General features: G+C 36.7%; 1 protein-coding gene across 2 annotated transcripts in view; it reads right to left on the bottom strand.

The window, feature by feature from the left end:
* The window catches only part of RAB2A (RAB2A, member RAS oncogene family), a 42,908-nt gene that overhangs the window by 14,659 nt on the left and 13,094 nt on the right, over positions 1 to 15,155 (bottom strand). For both annotated transcript variants that reach the window (XM_066993020.1, XM_048054497.2), the window contains exons 3-6: positions 14,848 to 14,915; positions 4,531 to 4,613; positions 3,520 to 3,612; positions 141 to 252 (exon numbers count right to left, since the gene is read on the bottom strand). In XM_066993020.1, coding sequence (XP_066849121.1) covers positions 141 to 252; positions 3,520 to 3,612; positions 4,531 to 4,613; positions 14,848 to 14,915 — 356 coding nt within the window. The remainder of the gene's footprint in view (positions 1 to 140; positions 253 to 3,519; positions 3,613 to 4,530; positions 4,614 to 14,847; positions 14,916 to 15,155) is intronic.

Raw genomic sequence — 15,155 nt, 5'->3', positions numbered from 1 at the left:
ATCTTTCTCGTATTACAAATTAAAGAACAGCTGATTCAAGTGGAGAAAGCCAAAATCTAGAGGAATAACATCTGTACAAACTACAGAACGCGTTTCAAAACAACTATTTTTACTAAAGTACCAATGTTAAGCAAAGTTACCTCCTCTACATTGGAAGCAGTTTTGGCAGACGTCTCCATAAAGATAAGTCCATGCTCTCGTGCAAATGCTTCACCTTCCTCTTTCTTGACTTCTCGTCTAGATTCTAAATCACTAAGATGGAAAAAAAAAGTTATTCATGTGGTCTAACCTGTCCAGGTAAATATCATTCTTCAGAGATGTACTTACAAGCCAACAGTCCCCATTAGAACTTATGTACATACAAAGATCTACTCAAGCCTTTACATAAAGTAGAATTACTATAAGCTTTGCACTTACAACATACGGAGTAGCCACAGACATCACACCTGAGTTATCAGTTCTAGCTGACACAGATCTTAGAGTTCATGAAATGCCTTGCAACGGGATAGGTATATACTTATCTAGCTACTCCTCAAACGCTAACTTCAGACATCGTCATTTTAGGTAAATATCATTTTTCTAGTATCACGTTATCTATGAACAAAAACGGTATTTTCAACTATATTAGCTGCTCCCTCCTGACAACCTAGCATTTAGGTTTTGAAACTCTATGCCTGACCTAGCCCTTTAACAGCAGCAGAACTTAAAGTGACTGTAACACATTTTCTTGTTTCCTGCTTTCCAGTCTGTAAGAAAGTTAAATATTACAAAAAAACCAAAAACGTAGAAAACCTTCTTGGACTGGACAATGAAAAACAAACCCACTTCTAAGTCACATGGACACAAGTATTTCACTCCTACTTTTTAGAACTTCTTTAATTCTTAAAAATACACAGTGATACACAGTTTCTGTCCTTCTTTCTAAGTATATTACATCCTGAACAATATAATGCTGTACTTTTTCATGTGATTTTACATAAGTTGTCTTTAAATTACACATGTAAACACACACTTTCAGATATACAATTCCAAATTAAACAGCATGCAAACACAGAGGTTTAATTTATAGCCAGAGTGCTAGTAAGACATTTAATACTGGGCTGCCACTCTTGTAATTACACATATATGAAACATAAATCATACTCACTGTGGCATCAATTTTGCAGCAAAGCAGGTTTTTGTTATTTTTACAACTATATGCTAGCTCAGATAAGTTACAGAGTCAAGATAATTCAGCACATCATTTAAACATGGAGCATTTGAAGATAAGGATACAAAAAATGTCTTCTCAAAGAAAAAATAAGTTGATGTTAATTATATGTAAGCACTCCCAGTATCTCAGTCTCAGGCTTAAGATAACTAAACAAGGCGTTCATTCTCGTGTCCCTGAGGTAGCTGCCTGACATTGTATTTTTGAACTTGAACAATGTCTTCATTGCTACTACCACGCTACACTCCAAAATGTCTTATCTAAAGCTTGATTCACTACAGTGTTATCTCCATGATAAAATAGAAATAAACATCTTTTTTATTTGAAATAGCGCAGCTGCATTGAAAACTGCAGTGATAACCCACTCAGAACTCACTACTGATATCTAAACATATCCATATAAGAGCTTTAACTGCTTCTACTAACCACAGTTGTCTTCCTCTCTCCATACATCCCATTCCAATAATTCGAAGCATTTGGTCTTACTAGATCAATATAGCTATGCTTTGTTCTGGAAAGGAGATCAAGTATAGTATTTGTCATGTTTTAATTCCAGTATACGTAATGTTTTCAAAAAGCAGCTATTATATTTCAGCTTAATTTCTCAACACCCTTCAAATCTAGTATTAAGTTAGTAGTACAATTAACTGTATTGTAAGTACACTTTTGGGACTCTTAAAATTTATTCTTTAAAAAATATTATGCTAGTATACGTGTTCTTCCTTCCATAAGTCTCTAGAGCAGTACACTCTACTGTAAGAGCTCCAGTAACATGCTTTCGGTATAATGCAGTGCAAACGAAGGAGTTTCCTTCCCATTCTCCTCTTTGAGGCTTGAAAATAATACCCTTTAAAAAGCTTCTTAAAGAACTTTTGCTTCCTGTGGCACCGTAATCTGCAACTTAAAATACATAATCTAAGTAAATTTACTGTGTGAACAAACCCTAGTTGTAACTGGGATAATTACTGAGCTCGCTGCAAGTAGCGTATTAGATAACATACAACCACATGGTATATAGTCTGCAAGACATCAAAATTTACTTTGCTTTAACAGCTAAGAATAATCAGGAATAATTACAGGTGTCTTAACTAAGTATTCGAATTTACACAGTACTTTCTGCAAAAAAACAGTGCACGTTATTTCTCTGTGCCACTTCTTTGCTCACATAAGCATAAAAAAAATGTTGCTCATTGCTTTCATGGGCTTACCAAATCTTTTAATAAATTAGATTACCTTTTATAACAATTTGTAAAGACTATGCTTATCACATTCCTCTACTAAAAAGAACTCTGCTAGTCATTTTCCATATTATATATAAAAATATGGGTAAGCTTCATAATCATTTATTGCTTAGTATGATTTTTTGGAGTAAGGTAGATGGCAAATATAGGGAAAAGAAGTGGAAGGAAGGGGAAAGAAAAAGAACAAAACAAGAGGTGAACAGGCCAAACTAGACTGTATTTACTACAAGGCTGTTTCTCAGTAGCATCTAAAAATGATCTAGCTGTTCAATAAAATTCAGGGGACAAGCATATTGTTAATTCAACTGGCATCTTTACCTTCAAGAATTTCTTAGACATGGAGACAAGTTAATGTCACTTCGGTAAAGGCTCACAACTAACAGTTTTTTAAGTTCTGAGATGATGCTTTTGATATTCAAAAAAATCCACATATAGTAAAAGTTTAGACATGATTCTACAGTTTAGTGGATCAAGAACCAGAAAAATTACATAATATATTAAGTTTACTTGTGATTTTTTTTTTTTTTTAAGTGAAGATTTTCAATATAGATCAAAGTGTCAGCATCAACAGGGAACCATTTCAGAACTTCTGACACTCTAGCTGATGAAAAGACCAAGTAGGTAATCATTTCCAAATCTGGTAACAAACTTCCGAACCTTCTGAATTTGTATCATTTAGTGTCTAAGAGCTGCCTGAACTTAAAGGAAATGGTTAAAAACCATTGTCTGACCACACTCCTAGCTGAAACAGACAGAACATAAAGTAGGCTTTAAGTTCAGAAGCATCTCATGTAATTATTGAGGTATGCACTTTTTATATTTCGTAAATGTTTTCAAGTGAATCCAGTAGTATGGGCCTCACTCTGTTTAATGACATTTTCTCTGCCGTCATTCTTAACCAAAAATGCAAACCACTTTAGAACACCTAAATTAGGTGCCATACTCCCTTTATAAGGGACAGATCTAGGTGCTTACTTATGAAATCACCATTTAGGAAGAAAAAAGGTAGTGAGAAAAACAAGTTTTAAATCTCTAGTATCTACAAAATCATGACTGGTTGAATTTTACCTTTTATTTCCAATAAGCATTATAACCATGTTGGAATTGGAATGTTGACGAGCATCTTCTAACCAAGTTGTCAAGTGGTTGAAAGTGTCCCTCCTGAGTATGGAAAAGAATGAAAATTAAAAGCAGTATTTCAAGAAATTCTTTTCCCTTCCCTTAGCTAGCTTCTCGATGTGCGCAACGAACTCATTTATTACTACACAGGCTTCAGGGATAAAAGCTAGTATTACCTTTCTGAGAGTGAAAACAAGCAAACACGAATTTAGTAAAACACGGAGCATTAATGGACTCTTCCTAAAGAGTACCTGAAAACATTTCCTACAAAGAATAAAGAGGATTCTTATAGCCAAAAAAATCTGCCATTTGACATATATATTAGTCTGCTGAATGGAACATGAGAAGTCTGTAACATGCTCAAACCAATTCAAGTAACAACACAAGCAGTCATGAGTTCATACAGTAATATTTGCTCTATTGCTGGCAAAAAAAAAAAAAGGACATTTTCTGTGAATTTGTAAATTCAATAAAGAATTTAGCATTTTTTAAAAGACTTTCCAGGTATTTTTATGTAATCAGACTGATGTTTTATACTTTTTTTTTTTCTCTCTCCAGACTGGTACTTCAGTAAAAAGTTTGATACAGTAAAAGAAAAAATATAGTTCAAGGTTCAAAACACAAGAAAAGAATTCATGAAATACTTTAAGGTCTTTTTCAATAAAGGTATTCCAGAGGTTCATGGACAAAGAGTTTACAAAAATATTTTGACTCATTCTTTGTGAGAGTTTGCACATACTTTTTCTCAACCATTATACTGAGAAAATTCGAAGTGTATACATATATATATATTAAACATAATCTGTATCTTGATTTTGAGCACGTAATGAACACAGTAAAACATTAGATTGCACTTATTTATAAAAATGCTAAATTAGACATTTTTTACACTGTAGAATTGCACAGTGATATACAGAAAAGACAATTTTAAACCAGTTATAACTTCTTCCACATTCTCACCTTGTAATGTCATACACTAGTAAAGCCCCTGCTGCCCCTCTGTAGTATGACCTTGTAATGGAACGGAAGGACTCCTGTCCTGCCTGTAGAAGACAAAGTTTCGTTATTTCATGTCTCAAATTTATGTTTTGCTGCTAAAAATTTACTACTTTTGAGAGGGCAAGGAGGTGTATGGAGGGGAAATCAGAGAGGGGACAACTGGGGACAAAGTCTCTAACACTGGCAAAAGAAGGCACATAATGAGAAGACACCAACTACAGCACAGTGCTGTTAAAAAAATCGGAACAAGACCTCTAAACCTTTTTTGGCAATCCCTGACAACCCAATTTACTGAATGGCTTCACAATACATGAATCATTATTAGAGCACAGAATGGACTCCTAGCAACTAAGCTCTGAAGACAAATTTGAAAGGAAGCAAATAACCCAGAGCTTCACATTTGAATTCAATAACCCGCTCCCTGGGGCAGCTGTTGACACTAGAATAAATAAAGCCCATTGTAAATAAATGATGAATGACATCTTTACGCCCACCATCTGCTGGTGTAAAGGTTGTTGGAAGGCCAAGGATGCAGATTTTATCCGTTATATCATAAACTGCAGCCAGCTTTCAACAGTCTTCAGATGGAATTCTTTCAGTAATCATTTTATTATGAAAAAACAGAAAACTGTTCTGAATTCAATTTTACACAATTCTGCTCCACAGTTAATCAATTTCCCCTGTACTTGATAAATAACGTGTGTCAAACAGCTACAGGATGCAAGAGTCATCTTCATATTCACTGGTGAAAAACTTCAGATATTAGATAAATTAGATAGTTCATATAGGAAAATATTCCATTAAAACCTCAGCACTTAAAAGAACATGCTCATCAACTTACACTTTAATCGCCTTCAAACAACCCACAGCTGTTTTGAGCCCTCTACTCAGAAGAGAGATCCCTCACTAACATGCAACAATCAAAACAAAACAACTTTTGCATTTATAAAAGCACTTTTTGGGAGAGCAGTTAGAACACAGTTTATGTGGATAAAGACCACTTATAGGACAGAGGTATAACCCTTTCCTCCCACATAAAAAAAGCACAGCCCAGAAAAAAAATATTAATAGTTAAAGACCTTGAGTTCCTCATGCTCATGTTTTTCAGAAGTGCTACCTAGCACCTGAAAGGTGTTAGAATAAATGTTTACTTTAGTGTTAACAGAAGCTTTAGCTGAATTCAAAGATAGCACAGAACAAGATGAAGAAATAATAATGCTGAAAAAAGAATGTATGCAGTAAGATAGTTATCTGCACAACTATAGGAAATTGCTCTGATTTAAAACCATGAAAAACAAGAATGAAATATTCATCAAACACAAGCTATGTTTCAGCCAGACCTACAGAATTTGCATACATAGAAATTTCTCTTCCCATAGTCACTGTACTCTTCTTAGTATAAGGTCCTCTTGAATTCAAGGAGAACTTGATCTAGATTCTGCTACTGAATAGTAACACTGGCACAACACATTTCTATGTGCTCAGTCTTCAGAAATCATCCTTATCTTTCACAATGATCAGTTACTCCAGTTTAAGAAAGCACTTTGTATTGAAACTACTGAATGTATTTTCTGTCACTTGTAACTTTTCTCAGTGGAGTGACTAAGACAATTAGAATACACTTGCACATGCACTTGGCCAAAAGTCCCAGCCCATTTTTATGTAAACTAAAGTAACAAAACACAGACAGTCCACTAGAGCACACCAAGGAATAACCAAACAAAAACATACAAACCCCCTTAGTGTTGAGCTCAATACTGGGTTTCCTAGCCAGAAGCTCCAAAAAGGTCTACCTTTTCGTCTTGACATGGTGACTATCTCAAGTGCATGGTGGATGCATAAGACATTTATCATCTAGTTAGGAGGAAAATAAGTTCCTATCACCAATGTATTCTATATATTGCCAAAAATCATGTTATTTGGACATAGCCCACCACGTTAAGATTGCCTATTTTACCTTCATAAATTATACCGTGTCACATTAAATTGTTTGTTCTCCACAGTAAATAATTTCAAGTCAACCACAATTGCCAGAGGTTCTACCAGATCTTAGAAGAATGTAAGAACTGAGTTCTTACAAGAATCACTTCCTTACAAAAGTTTGGTGCCTATAACCTGAAAATACTGTAACATTACTTACTGTTTCTTACTTGCCTATGATGAAGTTTCCTAAGTATCATTGCTTCCTGAAGGAAAGACTGAGAAAAGGCTGGAAAATGTTACCCTGTCTTCCCCAAAGAAGACACAATTTTCCATTTAGCAAGAATGAATTTGTGTTTAGTACATGAAGACAACAGAAAACGAAGCCCCTTTCATTCTAAACACAAGAAAACAGTTTCAGTAGAGAAACTCTATGATATTATATATAAATCATACAAAAAACAATAAGAATTTATTTTTGAAATAGTAAGTTACATATCAATCTAAATGATAGAGCTATAAGGTCAGAATAGTTGGGTTAGGCTTGTAGAAGAGATTCTCCACTTTTTTTCTTTTTAATATCATTATTACTTGCAGAACTTTTCACCTGACAGCCTGCTCTTTTTCCTACTACTCCCCTTATTTCAAGTCAGGCAAATACAAAACACAGAAGTGTTTTGTAGGCCAGGCTGGATGGGGCCTTGACCATCCTGATCCAGTGGGTGGCATCCCTGCCCAAGGCAGAGGGGTTGGAACTGGATGATCCTTGACGTCCCTTCCAACCCAAGCCATTCTATGATTCTGTGATTCTAAGTGTAGACTATTACTTCAAAGCATAGTAATTATTATTTCTTTAATAATTATTTTTCAGTACAAGTATGTTACAGTTGTACTTCATCGGTCTTGGAAACAGGGACCAAATAAAGTTTAGCTACTTGCTCAAGGAGCAATGGATACAACTAGCAGTGAGGAAGCTCAGTATAAAACTAAAACCAGGTTTGAAATTAGAGAACTGTGAGAGAACTACGTACTGTGAAGTGGAATTAACAGTATGTTCAGCATCCTCTCCATGCTCCCCTAAAATATAGCATTTTTTTTCACTTCCATATTAAAAGGAAATTCCAGATTTCCCCTTCCTTTTCCCCACATAACGGTTCGAGTGGGAAGGGACCAGTGGAGGTGATCTGCTCTGCCCCCCCCCACTCCTGTGTTCCAGCACAAGAGGCCATGGGCACAAACAGGCACCGGGCACCACTGAACAGAGCCTGGCTCGGTCCTCTTTGCACCTTCCTTGAGGTATCTAGAGACATAAGTGAGATCCCCTGGCACCTTCTCTTCTCTCCTTCAGGCTGAGCAGTCCTAGCTCTCTCTCAGCCTCTCCTCACAGGAGAGGTGCTCCAGCCCCTTCACCATCTTGTGGCCCTTCACTGGACTCTCTTCTCTATGCCCAAGTCTCTCCTGTACTGGGGGCCCAGAACAGGACAGCACTCCAGGTGGGACCTCTTCAGTGCTGCAGGGAGGAATCACCTCCTTCGACCTGCTGGCAACACTAATTAAATAATTTAACAGCTGTGTCAGGAATAAATTCAGCAACATGTGCCAGAGACTTGAATGAGGGAGTGATTGGGGGCAGGGAGACTGTAGGGGAAAAGTAGTAGTGACAGTAGCCACTAAATAAACGCTAAACAAGCTATTTCTTAAGGCCATATTACATCTAATAGAGATAACACAAGCCTTTGGTCTGAGGCCACGTCAGGTTATACCCACTTTCAGAGTTACACCGAGTCTCAGAGGAAGTGGGAAGATGGAAGTTCTTTTTGGTAACAGGTAGAGGACAGAAGCTATTTCATGTGTAGATACCTCAGCTGAGATGACACAGCCTACAGGGACCTATGTTCAGACATACTGAAGAGGCCTGAACATGCCTCCCTTCTCTTGAGGGGTAGGTGCTAGTTCTGACATGAGTAGTTCACTAAAAATGAGAAAAGGTGGGCCTCTGATAAACAAGTGATGCTTTAAGCATCAAAAAAACACTCCGTTTGTCTTCTGGACTATAAGCTTTTAGAATTCACATCATATTGGCTAACAAATACAAACTTTCTGAAAGAGACTTAAATAACCATAGCTGGAGTTAAAAGTCTTCAAAATAGTACTAAAAATCTTCATCCTTGCATGAACTGTACAACTGTGTGGATATATATTCCATGCTCTTCTCAAAAATATGCCTCTGTGTATAGATCCAAGTGCAACTTCAAAATAATGATGTAAGCAGAACACGAAGCATTATCCATCACCTTAGGTCATAAGGTGCACAGAGATTCAGGCCCTGTGCTAAAGCTTTCAGGAACTTTTAAGCCATGTAACTGTGTTGCAGTTGACACACCTGTAGCACATTAAAGACTCCAAGTGTTATTTTTCTTATAGGAAATTTCAATAGCATTTCCAAGGGTGCAGTGTAGTCAGGTAGGGTTCAGTTGCAAAATGTACAGACATGTCTTTGCTACCAAAAAGCATTCCTTAAAAGATCCTGAATTGCACATCTCTGAATCTATAAACTGAGAAAACAATAAAAAGAGCTATGATGCAGAAGTGTGTAGATAATGCAATAGAATCCTCACCAGCATGTCTCCCTGGAAAACAGGCCATCAATTTTACTGAATTCTCCATTCCCAATGGTGAATTATTTGGAAAGTTTCTTTAAGAACAAAATTTTTTGAGTACATCCCAGCATGTCTTCAATGTATGAGAAGACTAATAGTTTTTATTAGGAGGAAACCTTATAGTACATGTCTGCATGAAAAATGAGAAACTATCCTGTACCATACAGGCAGTAGCTCTAGATATCTTTTCTTTTAAAAGGGGCTCTTTTGTGTGGTGTGTTCAAACCCAGTGACAGAACGTCTCTTTCACTTTGGGAATTATTACTCATTTAAACTAGTTTATGGTTTCCTAAGCTGTACAGGAAACGGGAAGACATCTAACACACAACCACTTCACACAAGCGTCAGACTACTTATGACAACTGCCAGTTGGGAACTACTACAAGAAGTTGATCCCTGGAACAAAATGTTCCAGAAAGAGAGAAGTGCAATACACGCTCGAGTATAGTTTTGAAAGTTATAAATAAGTTAATAGCCTTTTAGTCACATGGCAACTTGTTGATATAAATGCAATAATGTCTTGCAGTCGTGTGTCTCACTCTGGAATAAGAATTTTCAAGTCACTTACTAGCATACAGTACAAGGAACAGGCACAAAGGCAGTATAAAAACAAGAAAACCACCCTGCTGCCTTACAGCATGAATGTTCCGTAGCAAGATCCTCCTGTAGAAGAGACAGAACTAAAAGACACTTATGAAGCTGAATTCGTAACAACTTTTAAAAGTGTCAGAGTTTATGTGGAGAATTCAACCAAGTTACATGTTGCTTCAAGCAACCCTGTCAGCAACCTAATAAGAACTGAAATTTCAAGAGGAATAAAGATACCCAAGGGTGCAACTGTACATATGTACAAATGCAGATCGTCTGTACATACGCCTTTCTCTTCTGATGTTGTTGAATGCATGCAATTTAGACATCCAAAGCAATTCTCAACACACCAACAGAAACAGAAAGCTTCAGCCCTCCATTATTAGAAGTACCCTCATGAATTATTTCAGTTTATAAATGTATTTGAAGCCTTTAAGTAACTACCCTCACTAGAACTCAAGTTTCATCGCAGACAAAAGGAAGGATTAGCTCTCCTCCCATCTCAGGCATTATTCTAAGCAAGATCTTTCTCTGTTCTTGTGGAAAGCTGCAGAGGAACTGACAAGAAGAGTCAGAAAGAAAAAGTGAGAAAATAAAATACCAATATAGTATTTCAATAACCACATACATTTAAGCACATCACAGACAAAAGTTTGGGAACACTAAGCTACAAGGTAGATCAGATTACCCTGGTTTCCTAAATTGCTATCACTGATGTGAACAATAACTTAGCAACTGGCACTGAGGTTCAGATGATGGCCCTAATTACACAAACTGCAATGACGTCCAAATGGACAAATTCCCCCCATGCTCTAACTACCAGAGTGAGTAGAAAATGTCATAAAGTAGACCATTAACAAGACAGGCTGGGTGGGAGGAGGGGAGAAAGGCGCTCAACCCTGGCAATTTTCAGGCTAAGATGAAATGAATATTCATTTAGTGCATTAAGAGAGCTTTATTAGGTTCTACTAGACCCAAGGTGTTCACAAATACATTAAGGATAACTGACTTTCCAAAAGGGATTGGTATAGTCTGTATATCTGAAAGCAGGTGGAGGTGTCATACCATACTGTCAGTATGCCTTCAACAATTACACTTTTCCATCTTGCATAAGCACACTTGTTGTGCAAGCTCTCACTTTAAAAAAAAAAGTCAATTTAGTTGGAGATATCACTTGTATGGAAACAAAGAAAGTATTTGAAATTAGCCTATAAAAATAAAGTTTCAAGTATTTCTTTAACAAATGATAAAGGCAAGATTGTTTCTCTTTCTGTTGTTTATGTAAATATAGGCTTACTATCTAAAACTGCTATCCCCCACATCTGTAAAAACTCGAGAAGAAAACTAGAAGAACAATGTTTATTTTTAATACACCATATAAATGCAAGAGTAAAGCATAATAGTGAATAAAATAAACTTTTGATGACAGATTTCCATGAAATGAAGCAGAAATATTGAAATGTACCACAGGATACATTTCAATACAAACACACAGGAAAAAAAATCTCATTCATGTCAATTTAGTCTAGAAAACAAATAGTATTGCTTAGTATCATCACTGATCTCTTCCCCTGCAGCATCTGAGAGAACTTCAATTCCCTCTTTCAACTGCTGCTTATTTTTGCTTGTCAACAATGACTTTTAGTAACAACAAATACAATACAGAACAACCCCCCCAACAACAAAATGAAGGATACTGACTCAGCCTGGTAACAAGCCCAGTACTCTTTAACAAAGAAGTTTCTTCTGGGGAGAAATGATTTTTTTTTTTTTTTATATTTCTCGGTGTTATACTGCCACAAGACAACCTTTATCTACACCGCTTCTTTAAACCCAGAAAGCTTAATAGTTCCCAGAATGGTTATTTTGATCCTTACCAGCTTCTAAAGAAGACTTCTAGTTCCCTAGAAAGGGAGGATGGCAACCGGCAGCAGCTCAAGTATCAGACAGAAGCTAAACTACTCATACTAGGAAATTATCAATTAACCACTTCTGGAAAAAAAAGTATTTCTCTGTCTACACAAGTAAAGAAAATCATTACTAAGATAAAAATCAGAGGAAACATAATCCAGAGGCTAAGACAGACAAGACAAACAAATAATTTGGTCCAATATCTGCACTACCCTTGGCCTGACCTAAAAGCATCCAGAAGCGAAATGAAATCCAAGGACTCACAGACCTAAGCACCTTGGCAGGGCGCAGCGCACAGAGCAGCAAGCTTGCAGAGCCTGGCAGTAGGGAGAGCCTGTCCAGGAGCAGCCAACAGCTGGGAGACAATGAGGGGACGCACTGTTCTGCTGGTCCAGACACACGAACAAGAGTAGTACTGATGTACCCCAACAGCTAGCACTAAGTACACAATGCCCACGCTGATTATCTTTCATGGAAGTTTTTTTTTTTCCTCATTATTTTATTTTTTATTTTACTTCAAACTAGTTTTACTAGACTATCAGCACACAGGAACAAACACTGGACTACAATTGTTAATGGGCACGTATGCATTCCTGGAGCATATCTTACGGTTTGGCCTCATCCAAAAGGAATTCAGTTTGTGTACTCCCACGTGAAATCCAGAGTGAAGTAAGCAGAGCTGCTTTCTGTAGCCCAACTCCTGAATCAAACTAAGATGCTAATGAAAGAGTCAAATATTCTTGAGTTATGACACAAGAAGAACACACAAACAGATGTCTCTGACACACAACATCATTAGCTTCAGCTGCCCCTCTCTAAGTTAACCTACAGTGAGGTACGCTGCAGCTTCCACACACTCCCATGGCTGAGATAAACACCTTTTCTTGTGCTGATCTGCTGAGGACAACAAACTGATCACCCTAGCATCGAAACATCTGGCAAAAAAATATCAAAATGTAAATGTTCGATTCTCTTAAGAAAGCAAACCCCTATTCACCGTTAACGACTGGAAACAAATTGAATCTAACTCTCCATTTCTTATGCCTCTGCTCAAGGTGCTTCCCATTCAGCAATGGTTTAAAAACAGGCATATAAGATCAGGACTAAATCAGAGAAGTGCTGCTGCTGCGACTCAAGAAGTACCAACTAGAAACATAAATGCTTCAAGTGTTTGCCAGGCTGTATGTGTAAAATGAACTTTATCAAACAGACATTGTTTTATCGTAATAAATATGAAGATAGCACCAGCAACAGCTAGTAGCTTTTGCTAACAAAAAAAATCCAGAAAGTGTTCAACCTGGATACACACACAGCATCCTTGGTCATTATAGACATATTTATGTACCTCAGCACTCGTATATAAAATATGTTAAGAACTACAATGAGGTGTATTTCATGATCTTACTATTTCTTCAACTCCTTTGCACCTAAGAACAGAACTGAACCAGTGGAATTTAGACATGTTTACAATCCAAGACTGGATTAGAATATATTTACCCTGTATTTTTTTAAATCAGATTGCATACAGTTAGCATATTGGCTGTAGTTAAAATTTTAAGTCACTCATTGCTTACAACTTATGAATTATTAACAACAAGTGCACAATCTACTAAGAGCATATGAAAGCTTTCAATGAGTATTTTTAATATATGCATGATATCAGTTAAGAATCTAGCCAGATAAAATCCGGGCCCAAAATAGTTTATAATTTAAAATCAAGAGCAACTCCATTGAAGTTTTAGCTACCGGACACTTGGCATGTACACAAGAAGCCACACTGTGAAGAGCTACTGAATCAGAGCACAAAGGAAAACACAATCTACCCATAAACAGCTGAAGTTCACTCACATCCAGGGAACAGATAATAGCACACTAACAAAAACAGTCTGAAAGACAGGGAAATACAGCAGCTGCGTTGGTAGTCAAAATAGTAACTTTTTCTGCAGAGAATCTGCGTCAATTTTAGAAAACAAGGATCAATAGAGATTTGCCCTCACACAGTTATGTTACATACTAAAAGTCTGCTGCTGAAACTTCTGTTTTTGCTGAGATCTGTTTGTCTTTTGAACTTATAAATCACCAGCTATCTTGGTAGTTAGCAATCTGCAGCTGTAACAGTAAAAATGCCTGGGCTTAGAAAAAGCCTGAAGCAAGCACAATCTGACCACACTCATTTATACCTTGGACAACTTCCAAGGAGGCACAGACATTAGATGCCATTTCAAATTATGAACTTGTTAAATCAATAAGGCACATTAAACTATGGAGTTAGCTAAAATACTGCATTTGTTTACATTTTTATACATACATGTATGTACAAATGTATCTCCCTTCATTGACTTGCTACACCAGAAAGAGCACAAGCGTGAGGCTACAGGTGTTTCTGTATCTGTCGGTTTCTAAAGGTATCCTAAAATGCTTTCGGAAAAGGAAACAGGACTGTGCCTTATGAAACAGTTAAGTGCATTAGGAAGCCAAAGCTATCGGTATGGGCACTGTAGAGGTGCATTGGCACAGGCTGACTGCTCTGTGGTAACAGCAACCTACAAGAAGAAAACACCTGACTTTGCATTCTTAAATCTGAACCCCTCAAAAAGTAAAAGTCTGCGGTCTTTTTTGGTAGGCTTTCTGAAACTTTATTCTTTTCCCAATCCTTTAATTGTCCAAGTATTGACTATACTCATGATTAGAGTGAACTTGAGTTCTTCAGGTCTTTTATGAAAAGAGAGAGCAGCATCTTTTATCCTACACCAGAAACGCAAACACCTCCTCTAGAGAGCTCTTGACTAAAACTAGCAGACATACCACAATTCCCCAACAGGAAGTTATATTAACCAGACCCTGCATGAACACAGAGATAGGCTACACAGAAAAATCTAAGTTCTTAATAATATAACAACTTTTTTTTTCCTCTCAAATGTAAAGTGGCATTAATTCTAGTCTTATAAAACTGACAGAGTTACTTGAGGAAGCTGAGTTAGTGTAAACAACAGAAGTTTGCACTGCTATAAGAGTATACTGCATCAAAAAAAGGAAAATTTTAGCAAATTTTTGATATTCAGAGAAACTAAAGAAAGCTGCAAGACAAAATAAAAGTACATATTCTCACATGGGTGCAGATCGTGGAGAGCTTAACCAAAACATCAGAAGAGAAAGCTAGTGGAGCCATGCTGCTTAAACAATTTCTTTTATCACTTACCGTATCCCATATCTGAAGCTTTATCTGTTTTCCATCAATAGTTATCATTCGAGCCCCAAATTCTACACCTAAATAGATTTTACAAAAGGATACATTATTAGCATATATCAGAAAGAAGAATGTTTCCTACAAACACAATACTTATAAACTTATGTTTAACTTAAAAACTTAAACTTATGTTCTTGCTTTCATGGTAGTTGACAGTCTTCTACCATTTGCTTTAGTTAATTTTCTAGTTGCTTTAAAGTGCTAGAAAGTTTTTCAGAAGGAAGAAGACCATAACTTTCCAACTGCTTTACAAATAAGCT

The sequence above is a fragment of the Anser cygnoides genome, chromosome 2 (genome assembly GCF_040182565.1).
Source record: "Anser cygnoides isolate HZ-2024a breed goose chromosome 2, Taihu_goose_T2T_genome, whole genome shotgun sequence".
Lineage (NCBI taxonomy): Eukaryota > Metazoa > Chordata > Aves > Anseriformes > Anatidae > Anser > Anser cygnoides.
Note: the sequence above shows the minus strand (reverse complement) of the source record. Positions and strands in the feature narration are given on the sequence as shown.